The 18,822-nt window shown below is 40.2% G+C and overlaps 1 protein-coding gene across 1 annotated transcript in view; it reads left to right on the top strand.

Moving 5' to 3' along the window:
• Nucleotides 1-18,822, top strand: part of LOC137327705 (ethanolamine kinase 1-like) — a 363,642-nt gene that overhangs the window by 311,137 nt on the left and 33,683 nt on the right. The window contains exon 7 of the mRNA XM_067993503.1: nt 14,018-14,091. Within this exon, the coding sequence (XP_067849604.1) occupies nt 14,018-14,091 (74 nt within the window). The remainder of the gene's footprint in view (nt 1-14,017; nt 14,092-18,822) is intronic.

Here is an 18,822-nt window from a genome sequence, read left to right as displayed (position 1 = left end):
TCCTTGGTCCCAACATAGACCATGACAACTGGACCCTTCCCCTCCCTTTCCAAGTTCCTCTCCAGTTGCTCCGAGATATCCTTTACCTTTGCACCAGGCAGGCAACACACCCTTCTGGACTCTCGGTTGTGACTGCAGAGGATGCTATCTATCCCCCTAATTATCGAATCCCCTATGACTACAACCTTTCTATTCTGCTCTTTCCTCCCCCCACCCCCACCCCTCTTGAATTGCCTCCTGCTCCATGGTGCCACATTTAGCATTCTGGGTGTCCGCCTTGCAGCCTGCATCCTTATCCTCACAGGTATCAAGTACATTGTACCTGTTGGACAGGCCCAATGTCTGCGGGACCTCCTCCCCTATCTCCCCTCGGTTCTCCCTACCCTTCTGACTGACCCTCTCCCCTTCCTGTACCTGTGCTTTCCTCTGAGGTGTAACTGTACTATCCAAAAATTCCTCCCCCTCCCTTTTATGTCAGACTGTCTCTAACTCGCACTCCAGCTCAAGGACTGCAAGCTCAAGGCAGAGACATTTCCTGCAGACGTGGCAATCCAGGACAGTCTCACTGTCCACAAACTCCCACATATCACAGTCCCGACACATAGCCTGCACGGCCATTTCTAGTTTTTTTTAAATGTATTTATTTATTTATTTATTTTCAATTTGCCCCTGCACTCTTTGTATCCTGCCTGGTTTTCTTCTATATTCTGTAACTGACATTTGTCATAAACCTCCTTTATCTGTTTTATTTTAACTTCTATTTCCTTTGTCATCCAGGGAGTTATAGCTTTGAATGCCCAATCTTTTCTCCATATGGGAATATGCTTGGTTTGTACCTGAACTATCTCTACCTTGAAGGACTGCTTTCTTGGCCAGTCTTAGTTTCAAGTCCACCTGTGCTAGATCCCTTCTCAAATCACTGAAATTGGCTCTTTTCCATTTGGGTATTTTCACCTTTTATTTTTCTTTGTCCCTTTCCATAACTACATGAAACCTAATTATATTATGATCACTATTACCCAGATGTTCTCCCAATGAAACACACTCCACTTGCTCTACTTCATTCCCTAGAACTAGATCGAGCACTGCTTCGTTCCTCATTGGGCTAGAAACATATTGATTAAGAAAGTTCTCCTGCACATATTTTAGGAATTCTTCACCTTCCTTGCCCTTTACCCTGTTTTTTTTCCAAGTCTATATTAAGTTAATTGAAGTCCCCTACTATTACTGCTCTATTATTTTTGCATTTCTCTGAAATTTACCTGCAGATTTGCTCCTCTATCTCCTTCTCACTATTTGGAGGTCAGTAGTCAACATCCAACAATGTAACAGCTCCTTTTCTGTTCATTAACTCTAACCAAATAGTTTCAGTCTGTGAACGCTCTAGAATATCGTCCCTCTGTAGAACTGTAATATTATCCTTGATCAATACTGCCACCGCCTCACCTTTTTTTCTTCCCTATCCCTTCCGGCATTCAATAAGGTGCCACACAAGAGGTTGTTACACAAGATTAGGGCTCATGGGCTTGGGGGTAATATATTAGCATGGATTAAGGATTGGTTAACAGACAGAAAACAGAGAGTAGGAATACATGGGTCATTTTCAGTTTGGCAGGTTGTAACTAGTGGGGTGCCGCAAGGATCAGTGCTTGGGCCTCAGCTGTTTACAATATGTATCAATGACTTAGAAGAGGGGACCGAGTGTAGTGTATCCAAGTTTGCTGATGGGAAAGTAAGCTATGAGGAGGATGCAAAGAGGCAGCAAAGAGATATAGACAGATTAAGTGAGTGGGTGAGAAGGTGGCAGATGTGGGAAATGTGGGAAATTTGAAATTATCCATTTTGGTAGGAAAAACAGAAAAGCAGAATATTTTTTAAAAGGTGAGAGACTAAGAAATCTTGGTATTCAGAACGATTTGTATGCCCTTGTGCATGAATCACAGAAAGTTAACATGCAGGTAGAGCAAGCAATTAAGACGGCAAATGGTATATTAGCCTGTAATGCAAGGGGTTTGGAGTATAAGTGTAAGGAGGTCTTGCTGCAATTATATAGGGCTGAGGTGAGACTACATCTGGAGTACTGTGTACAGTTTTGATCTCCTTACCTAAGGAAGGATATACTTGCCTTAGAGGGGGTGCAATGAAGGTTCACTAGATTGATTCCTGGAATGAGAAGATTGTCCTATGATGAGAGATTGAGTAGAATGGGCCTATATTCTCTGGAGTTTAGAAGAATGAGAGGTGATCTCATTGAAACGTATAAAATTCTTAGAGGGCTTGACAGGGTAGATGCTGAGAGGCTGTTTCCTCGAGCTGGAGAGTCTAGAACTAGGGGGCATAGTCTCAGGATAAGGGTGGGCCATTTTGGACTGAGGTGAGGAAAAATTTCTTCACTCAGAGGGTTGTGAATCTTTGGAATTCTGCACCCCAGAGGGCTGTGGATGCTCAGTCCTTGAGTGTATTCAAGACTGAGATCAATGGACATTTGGGCACTAAGGGAATCAAGGGATATGGGGAAAGGGCAGGAAAGTGGAGTGAGCTACAAGATCAGCCATGATCTTATTGAATGGCGGAGCAGGCTCGAGGGGCCGTATGGCCTACTCCTGCTCCTATTTCTTACGTTCTTATGTTCCTATGAATATATTGTAGCCAGGAATGTTTAATTCCCAATCCTGCCCATTGTTTAAGACAGGTCTGCATTATAGCCACTATATCATAATCCCATGTGGCAACTTGTGCCTGCAGCTCATCAACCTTTCGAAGCAACATTCCAATGAAAAGTTTCCCTTAGTGTTAGGTTTTTATGAGATGCATTTTAAAATAAAATCTGTTATGCTCAGGGGAACTGATTAGCAATGATGACATTCTGGAATAAAAAGAAGAAAGCTGCAATAGGTTCTGATTCAGTTTTGAAGGTCTAAAATAATACGAAATCCAAGCTTAGACGGAGACGCCTAGATTGGAGGCAAATTTAATATAAGGACACAAAGGGGTAGACATTAATACACGTCTGGCCTGCCCCACTCAGGATTCTTCAGCAGCTGATAACCAAAGGTAAGCTTTTGAAAATTTATTTTCAAAAACACCTTCCTATGGAGCCAGGAGAAGGAGGGATTGCAATCGTCTCCCCCCACTACCACCCCTTACCTGATGGCCGAAATTGGTTTCTCCCATGGAGGCGCGGCCAGCGCTGGCAGCTCGCCCCGAGTGGGTGGACAATCTCAATCAATCCTCGGGCCTTTTGCTCCTGTCACGCTGAAGCAAGTAAACGGGCCCAGACTGATTTCCACCCCTTAATGTGTTTATACATTGAAGGGTGACCCGTTTTCTCTCCTCAATCAGCTCTCCTAACGCAGAAAAAGCTGAGCTTTGTTGTGTTCAACATTTCTCTTTATTGTTAAAAATTATTCAAACATAACTTTTTTTGAAAAAAGCAGTTATTACTGTTTCAAAAATAATGAAAATTATGGGATGTGAAGCATCCTATATGAAAGTATATATATATATATATATATATATAGATATATATGAGATCCTATATAAAGTAATCCTATATGAATTGTTCTTGTTATTACCCATTGTTGGTGGGTAAATGCATTATTCTGGTTATGGTGGCAGCCACATTATTTTTGGCTTTTCCAGAGACACCATGGAGGGTCGACCACACTCGGTCCTATGCACATTTCTGCTCCTATGTCCTAATGCCTGGCACTCTAGCTTTCTGAAACCGTACGCGTTTATAATTTCAGATGAATATAATAAGCAATAAAACTTGAAAGTCTGAATCTGAGAGTATGCATCACAGGCTGTCTCAATCCAATGGAAGAACATTCCTCCTGATCCCAATAGAATATACAATTTCCCCCTCCCCTTTAAGAGGCTTTACACAGGAAACTGAATATGGTCTTAATCCTTGAAAAGTTTTTTTTTAAATGTTTTTCTGCCGTGCACCCCAAATTTATGAATTAAACCTGGATATGCCATTTTGAATATTTCAGACACAGTGCAGGGTAGCAGTGGATTGGGTCTGTGTGAGTTCTGTACTCGCAATGCATGGAATCTGTTCGACGTTAGTGGTCTGCATAAATTGACAGATATTCTTACATAAAACATAAGAAAACATGGCTATTCAACCCATCAAGCCTTTTCATTTCAGAGACCATAATCTACCCTTTTAGGGATTCTATCCCCACCCATTTACTCTCCAAAGGGAACATTTTGCATGAATACTGCCTGATCCACTAGTGAAGCTCCAGAATATCCATTCACATCTCCACCACTAAACTCTAGGCAACATTCTCCTCCTGCCCCTTAGTATCCCATGGAGCATGTCATCATCTTCGACTATTCCAATGGCAATAACCACCAATCTCATTCCATTTATCTATCTTTTTAAAGGAGGCATTTACCTCAGCCTCAACTGCTTTTACCAGCAGGTGATTAACTTTGGTTTAAATATGTAGCAGTTCTATATTATACATATAGTAGTTGCAGCAATGAGAAAGAAACTAATGAATTATGCTGAAAACTTGTTTACTAATAATTCTAGTTGTGATCATAATATCTGGAAGCCAATCATGAAGGAATGCTCCTTTAAAATTTATCACTTGCGAACCCAATTATGCTTTCTTAGATCTTATGTTTGCATCTGTCTATGAAAATGTGTATTGAACATAACAATGAGAAAGATCAAGATTTTATGTGCTACTGTCGATATTGTGCAGAAAGGGGATGTGTAAATAGATGGTCTGCAAGGTATGCTAACTGTGTGTGATAACTGTGTGTCATAGTTGAATGAGGCTAGATCACAAATGCAGTAAACGAGTTAAATATAGATATAGTTAGCAGAGCCTCAGCTTGTTAGAACAAACCTAAGAAGGGAGCTCCAAACCCACTGCACTTCTGTTCTCTGCACTGTGCAACTATACTTTGTCTGCATTATTAAACTAACTTCTTGTGAGCTTGATTATCTGGTGGCTAAAACCATTAGACTCCAATCCTTTAGAGTCAACATGGAAAAAGGATGGAAAGTTCACGGCAGACGATTTCATTTGTAACTTTGGCCAAGTGGCCTTGGTACAGAGCGCATGGTGGAAGCCAGATTGAAGGGATTTGAATAGGGATTTTTGGGAATGATGGGCATGGAGTTGGGAGATTACGACATCTTCAAAGACCTTAGAGAGGAAAGGTTCAACATAGGAACAGGAGTAGGCCATTCAGCCCCTCGAGTCTGTTCCACCATTCAGTGAGATCATGGCTGATCTGTACCCTAACCCCGTTTACCTGCCTTGGCTCCATATCCCTTAATACTCTTGGCTAGCAAAAATCTATCGATCTCAGATTTAAAATTATTAATTGAGCTAGCATCTACTGCTTTTTGTGGGGAGAGTTCCACACTTCTACCATCCTTTGCGTGAAGAAGTGTTTCATAACTTCTCTCCTGAATGGCCTGGCTCTGATTTTAAGGTTATGTCCCCTTGTCCTAGACTCCCCCATCAGCAGAAAAAGTTTCTCTCCATCTACCCTATCAATTCCTTTCAAAATCCTAATAACATCAATTAAATCACACCTTAACTTTCTATATTCCAGGGAATAAAAGACTAGTTTATGTAATCGTTCCTCATAATTTAACTCTTGGAGCCCTGGTAACATTCTGGTGAATCTATGCTGCACTCCTTCCAAGGCCAATATATCATTTCTAAGGTGTGGTGCCCAGAACTGTACACAGTTCTCCAGATGTGGTCTAACCAGGGCTTTGTATAGCTGTAGCAAAACTTCATCCATTTTATATTGTAGCCTAACATTTCATTAGCCTCTTTGATTAATTTTTGTTCGTGACCACTACATTTTAGTGATCTGTGTACATGGACCCCTAAATCTCTTTAGACCTCCACTGTTCCTAACTTTTCACCATTTAAAAAATATCGGATCTATCCTTTTTTGGTCCAAAATGGATGATCTCACACATACCTGCGTTGAAATCCATCTGCCACAGTTTTGCTCACTCACTTAATCTATCAATGTCTCTTTGTAATTTCATGCTCCCATCTACATTACTTACTATGCCACCAATCTTTGTGTCATCAGCAAACTTGGATATATGGCTCTCTATTGTGTGACCTAAGTCATTAATAAATGTAGTGAATAGTTAAGGCCCCAGCATAGATCCTTGTGGGACACCATTAGTCACTTGCTTCCAATTCGAGTGCACATCTATTATCCCTACTCTCTGTCTTCTATCGCCTAACCAATCTCCTAACCTAGTCAATAATTTGTCTTCAATTCCATGAGCTTTAATTTTAGCTAATGGTCTTACGTGGAACCTTATCAAATGTCTTCTGGAAGTCCATATAAACTACCTCCATAGACATTCCTCTGTCTATTACTTTAGTTACTTCCTCTAAAAATGCAATTAGATTCATTGGACAGATTCTACCATTTACAAATCCATGTTGGCTCCCACTAATCAGCTCAGATTTCTCTAAGTGCTCAGTCACTCTGTCCTTCACCATTCTTAAATAATGAAGTTACATTTGCAATGTTCCAATCTAAAGAGACAATTCCTGAGCTTTGGAAGATTTCCTTTAAAACCCTAGGGCAAAAGCCATCAGGTCTTGGGGATTTGTCAATTTTTAGTGCCATTATTTTTTCAAATACTGTTTTCTTGCCTACTTTAACTTCAGTGAGTTCCAGCCCTTGATTCATTATTAATTTCCCTGGAATATCACGTATATTATCCTCTTCCTCTACTGTGAAGACTGACACATGGTAATTATTCAACAAGTCTGCCATTTCCTTATTTTCATTTGCAATATTACCCGCATATGTTTTTAAAGGGCCCACATTACCCTTGACTACCCTTTATCTTCTAATATAATTGTAAAAACTTTTTGTGTTAATCTTGATATCTCTCACAAGTTTCTTTTCATACTCACTTTTTGCAGCTCTTACTATTTTTTTTGTCTTCCTTTGCTGTTCTTTATGGGCCGGATTTTGCTGAATAAATAACAGTGAGGCTAACAGCACTCACCATTATTCATGTGCAAAAGCAGCAACTTCCAGCGAGCGCACGTGCGCAGCTAAATGCAGAAATCGGGAAGTGGCTGTCCAAGATGCGTTACCCCACCGTAAGCTGCACGAAAACGGCATCTCGCCATCTGGCTCCCCATTCAAATTAATTGAACAGCGTCAAGTTCCTGTACTGATGTCGTAGATATGGACTAAACTCACCAGAAAAAGTTAGGACTTGTCCATTCCAGTGTAAGTACCCTTTTAATGGCATGGCTGTCTTAATTACTGCCAAACAACCTCTGTGGCACTGAAAGTTAACTTTTACTAGTGTGGAGTCTTATTCCATCAGCTTTTAATTATTGTTAGACATTTAAATTAAAAAATGTTGTTCTTATTTTTTCTTTCTGTCTCTTTTATCTCTGTCTCTTAATCCAATCTTTCTTACCCTCTCTTTATTTCACACTCTGTACCTGATTTGACATTGGATTCATTATTCCAACTTACACTTACTGGTTCAGATTCTGTGCTGCTTATTAACAATTCTTCAATCTGATTGGTTAAGAAGATGCACAGCTGCTTGCCCTGTTCACACAGGTCTTAAATGCCCTGTAGAGGGCGCTGAGCTAAATGGCTCTCTAACTCACAGGAACTTGCCATGCCCAAGCTCATAGCAAGTCTATGGGCAAGTGCAAGTCTCACAAACAGCTTGGGCCGTTCGTTCGCCGCTCACAGCAAAATTCTGCCCAATATCTCTGCCAGTCCCCTACCTACACTATTTGCACTTTGTATGCTCTTTCCTTTAGTTTTATGTTATCTCTCACTTCTTTTGTCGACAATGGCTGTTTTATTTGCTAAGTAGAGCCCTTGCCCCTTAGGGGTATATACTGGTCCTGTATTAAGCTGAATTATTTTTTGAACATCTCCCACGGTTCATCAGTAGTTTTACCTGTTAACAGTTTTGACCAGTTTGCTGTCGTTAGTCTCTGTCTCATCCTGTTAAAGTTAGCCTTACCAAAATCTAGAATCTTAGTAACTGTGTTACGATTCTCCTTTTCAAGCCTAACATTGAATTCGATTAAATCATGAAAACTGTTAGATTATTAACTAAGGCTTTCGGTGGCTTCGGCCGCCCATGAAAACATGGGAGGGAATATGACGATAGACGTGAAGCGAGGCGATAAGTCGACCGCTACGATTTTCATTCCACGACTGCCCAGTTTCTGCCGGATGGAGGGAGTTAAAATCAGCCCTTATATCAAAATAAACAATCAAAAAAAATTCTTTGCACTAGGCCAAGTGTTTTGAAAATTCTCCCATTGTCTTTGTTTCTATTATACCATCTGCGGATAACAGATTGATTTCTGAACACTGCGCTGACATTTCCTTACTGAGCAATGAGAAGCTTTGTTTGTTCTGCCCAAAACTAGTTCTCACTATCCCTTTAAGGGTACTGTTTTTTTTAACCAAGTGCGTGAGCCAAAAGTACTCAGGAACTTTGTTATTTCATTGCCATCTAATATTTCTTCTTTGGTTGCGGTTTTATTCAGTAATTGATAACATGTTGATAAGTTGGGATTTTAGTTGAAATTTTAAACTGCTTCAGCATTACGGATGCCATGGTGCTTTGTTTTTCATTCTGTTTGTTTGTCGCCTTGGTGCAAGAACACAAATAGTTTTTTTGTGGCAAGATAATGGGCTGATTACGTCCAGTTTAGAAACCAATGGTACTTTATCTCAATTTTTTCCTCCCATTTTCTCTTCTCCCCTCCTGAAGGCACCAAATCTGTTTTGTATACAATTCCATGGATGCTGGCAAATCTCCACTGCCTTGCACAAGAGGCCATTTTTCACGTGCAAGCCTAGATAGTGAGTGTCAGCAGGCTATTTGGCAGCTAACCCCAATCCTGTCCTCATCTGATGTTCACACTCGAGCACTTCCCAGCAAGAATCACTGAACAACAATCAGGAACAGGAACTCCGGCGAATTTTAACCCTCTCTGGCCCAGGGGCACTGAGGTCAATTGGACCACCTTGCACCACCTACCTAGATCAGATTAGCTAACTCAGCACATACCAGAGATTGAGACAGGGAGCCTTCTCAGTGTGTATGGTTGACTCATGAATGCCCCTGTCAGCACACTTAACAACTGTGCTTTAACAACAACTACTTACGTTTATATAGCGCCTTTAACATAGTAAAACATCCCAAGGTGCTTCACAGGAGTGTCATCAAACAAAATTTGACACGAACCACAAAAGGAAATATAAGGACAGGTGACCAAAAGCTTGGTCAAAAAGGTAGGTTTTAAGGAGCGTCTTAAAGGAGGAGAGAGAGGTGGAGAGGTTTAAGGAGGGAATTCCAGAGCTTAGAGCCTAGGCAGCTGAAGGCACGGCTGCCAACGGTGGAGCAATTAAAATCAGGGATGCGCAAGAGGCAAGAATTGGAGAAGCGCAGAGATCTCGGAAGGTGCATGGCTGGGGGAGGTTACAGAGATAGGGAGGGGCGAGGCTATGGAGGGATTTGAAAACAAGGATGAGAATTTTAAAATCGAGGCATTCCCAGACTGGGAGTTAATGTGGTCAGCGAGCACAGGAGTGATGGAAGAACAGGACTTGGTGCGACTTAGGATACGACAGCAGAGTTTTGGATGAGCTCAAGTTTATGGAGGGTGGAAGATGGGAGACCGGCCAGGAGAGCATTGGAATAGTCAAGTCTAGAGGTAACAAAGGTATGAATGAGGGTTTCAGCAGCAGATGAGCTGAGGCAGGGGCGGAGACACGTGATGTTACGGAAGTGGAAGTAGGCGGTCTTGGTGATGGAGCAGATACATGATCGGAAGCTCATCTCAGGGTCAAATAGGATGTCAAGGTTGCAAACAGTCTGGTTCAGCTTCAGACAGTGGCCAGGGAGAGGGGTGGAGTCGGTGACTAGGGAACGGAGTTTGTGGCAGGGACCAAAGTCAATGGCTTCGGTCTTCCCAAAATTTAGTCGGAGGAAATTTTTGCTCATCCAGCACTGGATGTCGGACAAGCAGTGTGACAAATGAGAGACAGTGGAGGGGTTGAGAGAGGTGGTGGTGAGGTAGAGCTGGATGTCATCAGTGTACATGTGGAACCTGATGTGTTTTCGAATGATGTTGCCTAGGGACAGCACCTAGATGAGAAATAGGAGGGGGCCAAGGATAGATCCTTGGGGGACTCCAGAGGCAACAATGTGGGAGCGGGAAGAGAAGCCATTAAGAGAATCTCAGCATGTTTTTTTAAAGAAAAAACAACATTATTAACTTTCCAACAATGACATTGGGAAATTATTCCTGAATGCCAGAGGTAAAGACGGGAGGGTGGGGCATATAAGAACATAGGAACAGGAGTAGGCCATTCAGCCCCTCGTGCCTGCTCCGCCATTTGATAAGATAATGGCTGATCTGTGATCTAACTCCATATACCCGCCTTTGGCCCATATCCCTTAATACCTTTGATTGCTAAAAAGCTATCAATCTCAGATTTAAATTTAGCAATTGAGCTAGTATCAATTGCTGTTTGCGGAAGAGAGTTCCAAACTTCTACCACCCTTTGTGTGTAGAAATGTTTTGTAATCTCGCTCCTGAAAGGTCTGGCTCTAATTTTTAGACTGTGCCCCCTACTCCTAAAATCCCCAACCAGCGGAAATAGTTTCTCTCTATCCACCCTATCCGTTCCCTTTAATATCTTATACACTTCGATTAGATCACCCCTTAACGTACGAAACTCCAGAGAATACAACCCCAATTTGTGTAATCTCTCCTCGTAACTTAACCCTTGAAGTCCGGGTATCATTCTAGCAAACCTACGCTGCACTCCCTCCAAGGCCAATATGTCCTTCCGAAGGTGTGGTGACCAGAACTGCTCACAGTACTCCAGGTGCGGTCTAACCAGGGTTTTGTATAGCTACAGCATAACTTCTGCCCCCTTGTACTCTAGTCCTTTAGATATAAAGGCCAGCATTCCATTAGCCTTCTTGATTATTTTCTGCACCTGTTCATGACACTTCAATGATCTATGTACCTGAACACCTAGATCCCTTTGGACATCCACTATTTTTAACTTTTTACCATTTAGAAAGCACCCTGTTCTATCCTTTTTTGATCCAAAGTGGATGACCTCACATTTGTCTACATTGAATTCGATTTGCCACAGTTTTGCCCATTCACCTAATCTATCAATATCACTTTGTAATTTTATGTTTTCATCTACACTGCTTGCAATGCCACCAATCTTTGTGTCATCGGCAAACTTAGATATGAAACTTTCTATGCCTTCATCTAAGTCGTTAATAAATATTGTGAATAATTGAGGCCCCAAGACATATCCCTGCGGGACTCCACTAGTCACATCCTGCCAATGTGAGTACCTACCCATTATCTCTACTCTCTGTCGCCTTTCACTTGGCCAACTTCCTAACCAAGTCCGTACTTTTCCCTCAATTCCATGGACTTCTATCTTAGGTAACATTCTCTTATGTGGGACCTTATCAAATGCCTTCTGGAAGTCCATATAAATAACATCCATTGACATTCCCCTGTCCACTACTTTTTAGTCACCTCTTCAAAAGGCTCAATCAGGTTTGTCAGGCACGACCTACCTTTCACAAATCCATGCTGGATCTCTCTGATTAACTGAAAATTCTCGAGGTGTTCAGTAACCCTATCCTTAATTATAGACTCCAGTAATTTCCCCACAACAGATGTTAGGCTAACTGGTCTATAATTCCCTGGTTTCCCTCTCTCTCCTTTCTTAAAAAGCGGAGTGACATGTGCAATTTTCCAATCTAGAGGGACAGTTCCTGAATCTAGAGAACTTTGAAAGATTATAGTTAGGGCATCTGCAATGTGCTCACCTACTTCCTTTAAAACCCTGGGATGGAAACCATCAACACTTTGAACATTTCACCATGCAATTTTCCCTTAATGTTTCTTCACAAACCCTTCCCTACCAAAAAAAAAGAAAATTAAAACCTGCCTCCTTGTTCAAGCTTTTGGTCGTCTGACCTATTGTCTCTTTATGTGGCTTGGTGTTAAATATTGTTTGATAATGCTCCTGTGATGCACCCTGGGACATTTTACTACAGTAAAGGTGCTATATAAATGCAAGTTGCTGTTGTTGATATGCGCTGGATAAAACCTGAATGTTATAATTAAAGATTGTATTTATTTTAGATGAAAATTTTTCTTTACTCCTCTTATACAGATTTCATCTCTGTATAAGAAGTATAAAAAATGTAAAGCTACTTTTAATTATTTTGCAAAAGGGCAAATTTATAAATGGTCTGGAAATGCTTGTCACAGATCAATTTTGGACAAAATAATAGTTTCAGTTAAAAAAACTGCATTAACCTTAAAAAAAAATGTTCTTACCAAGTCGTTGATGCCTCAGTCAAAACTCTTGTAGTCTGATTTCATTGATTGAACTATGGAGTTTAACTGGAGTTAATTTATCTGCTCCCCTAAAAACCTAACATTGGCCTCCCATTTTCCCTTGCTCCAATTGGAGCAAGCACTATATTGAGGAGTAGTAGATAATTCATACTGAATCTCATCATTGTCATTCTAGCTTTGGCCAATTTCCTCACTCGTTAGTTATTATTTTGTCTAGCTTTGTTTCTTCACTGATTTACACTTACCTTTTTAAATCATTCTTGGATGTGGGTGTTGCTGGCAAGGTCAGCATTTATTGCCTATCTCTAGATGCCCTTCAACTTGAACCACTGCAATCTCTAGGCCATTTCAGAGGGCAGTTAAGAGTCAACCACATTGGTGTGGGATTGGAGTCACGTGTGGGCCAGACAGGATAAGAACAACAAACTTCCTTCCCTAAAGGACATCAGTGAACCTGTTGGGCTTTTACGACTTCATGGTCACTTTTACTGACACCAGCTTTTTATCTCTAGATTTTTTTTAAACTGAATTCAAATTCTCAAACTGCCTTGCTGGGATTTGAACTCACATTCTCTGGATTATTAGTCCAAGCTCTGGATTACTAGTCCGGTAAAATAACCACAACACTACTGTACCCTTTCTTACATCCTTTACTTATATCCCTGGTTATTGTAGAAAGAAAGAAAGACTTGCATTTATATAGTGCCTTTCATAACCTCAGGACGTGCGAAAGCGCTTAAGCTTTTTTAAAGTGTAGTCACTGTTGTAATGTAGGAAACACGGCAGCCAATTTTAACACAGCAAGCTCCCACAAACGGCAATGTGATAATGACCAGCTAACCTGTTTTTGAGTGATGTTGGTTGAGGGATACATGTTGGCCAGGGGAGAACTCCCCTGCTTTTTCCCGAAATAATGCCATGGGCTCTTTTACGTCCACCTGAAAGGGCAGACAGGGCCTCGGTTCAACATCCCATCTAAAAGATGGTACCTCCGACATTAGCTCCGACTGTAGGTAGCTCATTAGAAGGTCTCTCAGTGGTGGCTATTTGTAATTGGTCAGATGCCTACGTGTGCAAAGAAAACATATGAATATTTTGTAGTCCACCTATTTAGAAGTTACCTCCATTACTCGATGGGTGAGAATTCAGGTTTACTTACATATTTATTTTCTTAGCCTTTTGGGTCAAGTTTGTTTGAGCCGGGAATCACAGCTCTACTCCTCCTGATAACCAGAGTTGTTATCATTTTTAAAGTAGGAAATAAATCTAAGGGGTGGCAAAAGAAAGGAAATGTCATATTGTAACAATGTCTGGGTTTACCCAGTAGGGAGACAGTAAATGTTTTGCCAAGTCAGGCTGCAACAACAGGAGTTTAATCTTTTTACAATATGGTATAAAATTCGACAATCACTGCATTTGCATTGTCATAGCTGACCAAGATGCATGTTATCGAAAGAAAAATATTTTGCTGACTCACAGTTTCTGATTTAAAGGTGTACGTTATTTTTTTTATAAACCTGTAGTGTAATATTTATCATTTTTTTTTGAAGCTTGATTTTTTTTTTGCCTGAATCATTTTCTTCTGTGTTTAGGCTTCACACTTTTCCTGGGGCCTCTGGGCAGTTCTCCAGGCCAGATATTCCACCATTGACTTTGATTTCCTGAGGTAAGTGCCCTGCTTTTTTTAGACAAAGTGAAAGAAAACAAAATCTAGCCTGTGTCTGGCTCATTGTTGCTGACAATATGAACTCTAATGCAATTGGAAGCAGCACGTCTAAATAGTCTGTCATGTTTTCTTTAATGTTTTGTAACCCACAGATGGGATTCATTTCCACCCTGCTCCAAAAATGTAAACGATAAAGCAGCATTAAAGCACTTTAAACTACTTGATGACATTTTGGTCACGTTAATGAAAACTGGCATTTATACCGATTAAGACAAATCAATCAAAAGATTGAAATACTCTGGTGTGTTTCCCTCTCTATACCCAACCCCCTTTCTAGGAATACATTAGAAAACTTTTAAAATGTGATTTGAATATTTAAATACTTTGATTAAAAACTCAACAAAAAAAACCTTAATAATTCCAACCGACCTATTTGATTTATTTTTGCAGTTCATTTCGTGTTTTGCCTTGCTCATAACTCATCCTTTTTTAACTTAACCACTCAACGCACAGTACTGTTCCAGTAGTTCTTTCCAGCTTTGATGGTTACATTAATTGTTAATGACAAAGGCAACCTTCACTCTGTGTGGTTTCCTGCCCACATTTGGATCATTTACAGGGTCTTTTTCCTGATAGGAAATGCAATATGAGATGTGCGAAAACAGTGCGTATATTGTAGTTTAATTGGCTCTTACTGTCGCTCATCCAAGTTCGGCGCGTGTGCTGTAGGGTGTCTGATCCACAACAGGAAAGAATAAACCCAGACTCAAGTCATAGGAAATTCATCAAATATGGTTCTTGGAGTTCTGTCTTTCAAGCTCTGTTTCACTGCCATATGATCTCCATAAACCGAATTACTGTTGGCTTAGGTACAAGACGAAAGGCGCCTGGGGCTAGTTCATAATGAAATCCACATGCACGTGACAATAGAACGATCATGGAGAAGCATGGAAAATTCTCCATTAGATCACTTTATTTCTTTTATAAAAATAAACCCACTATACTTACTACACTTAAGGGAGGAACTGATAATTCACTTGTAGTTTGGATGCGTGTGTGCCAAACCATTAATAATGACAGGGCTAAATGGGTACTTAGACTATCAGATATCTCAAACATTTTTATTGGATGAATGTAGTGTACTGTCAAACCTACCCTGCAGTAAGTATATACATTTTATTAATGTTTCAGCTGTGTATAGCGAAAGATGCTGCAAAGTTCGACATTCAGTTTGGCTACTGTAAAACTTTATTCGAAACTTTAAAGCATGTAAATGTTTTTACTATTTCCCTTTTATTTTATCTTGTACGGTTCTCAATTCATCAATTCTTTTAAAAGATTAGGTGTACCAATATAACTCTAAAGTGGTACTTACGCCGGAGGCATGAAATATGGTTAGTAAGTGCACAAGGTTTGGCACTAATGTAGTGCTCCCTCAACATTAAGAAATGTGGCTATGCCCCTCATAATTGTTGCCATTTACAGTTTATTATGTCACTTTAAAAGTACTTGCCTCTTGACAATTCCTTTAATTCATGTGGCAAATTAATATTTAATTAGAAATGTAACCATTGTTTGATTTTACTTTTGTGAATACATGAACTATTATGCACAAGCAAAATAATAAATGGTTCTATCAAACACACTGAGCCATTCAAATGGTCTCTTTCAACTCTCTCAATATATGTTTCTGCATTAAAATTGAAGGAGCTGAGGATTGACTCCTTAACAAAATTCTGTCCCCTGCAATATTGTGGTAATACCTTACATGTTTTACATTTGCAAAAAAAATTACATTTTTATTTTCTAATGATATTGTTAGGGGCTGTTGTTTTTAATCCCATGGCACTTTCAGTTTGTGTCTCAATCTGTCTGTAAACTTTAATCTGTTCCCTTAATATACCTTTCCATTCCTGTAACTATCTTGCATACCTCCATAAGATCACCTTTCAGACGACCCCTTTCCAGTATTTCCTCATAACTCTGACCTTTCACCTTAGAGATCAGCCCTGTAACTCTTCTCTGCACTGCCTTTAGTGCTTAATTGTCTCAGCAAACAGAGCTGGACACAATATTCAAGGTGCAGTCTGACCAGAGCATAGTGCAGTTCAATCGTGACTTCCTCTGCCTTGTATTTTGGTTAAGTAGTTCAACATTCTACCAGCTTTGTTGTTTGCTGCTCTACATTGGTTGGACATATTTAGCGTCAAGTCTACTAAGAATCCTAGGTCTCTTTCAGCTTCATCCTTAGTTATTTCAGCTCCATCCATGGAGTGTGTGTATTGCCCTATTTTTCCTTCCCATGCTCAGTACTTTACAATTGTCTACATTAAATTTCAACTGCCGTTATTCTGCCCACTTACATGTTTTGTCCAACTCATTCTGTAATTTCTGAGCTGCCTCCTCCAATTCTACCGCTGCGCCTAGGTGTCAGAAAGTTTACGAGGGTTTGTAGGGCTGGAGAAGATTACATACACAAGGCCAAACAGAAAAATGACAAGAAAGTTCCCGGCCTGCCATTTTATTCTTTTTGGTTTCCTTCCCTGTAGACACTGATTGGTGGCAGGGATCAAACCTGGGATTGTCATGGTAATGGGGCATGGTTCCGTGGTTGCCACTAGCCTCCTGGCACCATACCAAGTGAACATTCCTCTTGTGTAGGACTAGTGATTGTAGGCAAGGTATTTAGCTGTAGGGGCATCACTGCCTAATCCGATTCTGTCCTCACCTGACACCTCGGGGGAATGCAGCTCAGAAATGACAGAATGAGTTGAACAAAATATGCAAGTGGGCAGAGAAATGGCAGGTGTAATTTAATATGGACAAGTGTAAAGTGCTGCACAGAAGAAGGAAAATTGGGCAACAAGTGCTCTACGAATGGTGTTAAGAAACCCCAAAACATATTGCTGGCCCATTACAGTATTGTAACATCGCAGGCAGGCCCACTATCCACATTTACTTCTATCAACTTCTCTGCTCAACTCTTCTTCTAAGTGCTAGCGTGACTGGCTATCTTACATCTTTAGTTTTAGCTTCAACTTATTTATTGTAAAATAACTATATAACAGGATCTGATGAAGAATATTGCTGATGGCAGTAATTAACCTAAGGTATGTATATATTGGGGCTTTAGCACAACAACAATTGCTTCAGTGTTCAGCTTACTTCTGGCCAAAGCAATCCCAGGTGTGGTAAAGTTCTTGATTATACGCAGGCTTTCTCAGTCAATATTGCCTTTTGGTAGATAGCAAGATTGACTCGCACAAATGTTCAACATTACTACCTGCAACAACAAATATGAAAACTTCAGAATCATTCAACAGTGATGTGTATCAAAGTGGGGAATACGTAACAGCAGAGAATGTGCGAGCTGCAAAACACTGAGGTGACAAGTTAGCTTTCATATATAGAAGGAAGGGGGGGCAACATAACAATCTCCAGATATGATGGGGGAGGGTTTTTTTTGTCTGGGTGCAATGAATATCAGAAAATCAGGCAATTCATAACAGAATGCGCCCAATCTTCCTTCCATTAATTGAAATGGGAGGAAAATAGAGTGGCTTCCTTTGCAGGCATGCACAGACCAAGGAAAAACTCTCCTGGCATTTCTACTAGCACTTACCCACCATCAGGACCATTACAAGTTGCAGAGTTTCTTAACATTGGTGGGTATGCAGTTACATTTTAGATTCGAATGACCCTATTGTGATTCATTTAAAATTATGATAGGATATTCTGTCACGGATTATTTAATCAGACAGGGTTCAAACCCAGCAGGGATTTGTGTGCTTGTGTCTTGGTACTGATTTAGAGTTGCTGATGAATTACTTTACGACTGTATGTGGCAATTTTGTTCTTTGTTCCTGGCTTTGATTTGGGCCTTAAATAAGCCGAGCCAGACTTTAGTAAAAAAGTAAGGACAATGTGGTCATCACTTTTAAAGTCTCCAATGCTCCTGTATGAAGTATCCCATTAAACTAAAGAAAAGGTATATTCAAATAATAAATAACCTGCCAGAGAATACAATTGGGAAAAAATGTTCCAAATGCACGAGTATATATTGTGGTGTAAAGAAACAGTGTGTCTTTTGTTAGCCTAACAGTGCTAGATTTCAATACTTGTGTCTGGATTCAGAAAAAAAAATCAGTTTAAGTAAAACCATAGAACATTCTTGAAGGTGCCCACAAGTAAAATAATAGCTTATTTCTGAAGAGTTACTGACATTTCCTTTCATTAGAATAAGTTAAGGGAGCTAACAAACCTTAAACGTGATCGCTTGGATTTATTTGAAGTTTGGATTCCAGTCTCTCAGAATTCAACAGATCAGAATCGGACATCTGATTAAAAGTGTGGGTCTCAAGATGATCATGGACAAGGAAAGCCATTCGAACCATCCTAATTCATCCATCCAGAAATATCCCTCAGTCCTGCCATTGGCAGCATCTAATTGTTTCTTAATTGATTCCAGGCTTTCCCCCTCCCTTGTTCTGTCTGGAAGTTCATTTCATGCGTTGATCACTTTTTGTGTGAAGAACTTCCTGATATCTGTCTTCGATTCACCTTTAACTGGTATGAATCTATATCCTCTTCTATCTTATTCTTGTAATTTAATTTAATGTAATATTTTGGATTTATCTCTCTTGTAAATTCTGTAAGATCACCTCTCAGATGGCTCCTTTCCAGGATGAAGAGCTGAAGTTTCTCCAGTCTTTCTTCATAACTCAGTCCTTT

This window comes from Heptranchias perlo, chromosome 12 (assembly GCF_035084215.1).
Source record: "Heptranchias perlo isolate sHepPer1 chromosome 12, sHepPer1.hap1, whole genome shotgun sequence".
NCBI lineage: Eukaryota > Metazoa > Chordata > Chondrichthyes > Hexanchiformes > Hexanchidae > Heptranchias > Heptranchias perlo.
Note: the sequence above shows the minus strand (reverse complement) of the source record. Positions and strands in the feature narration are given on the sequence as shown.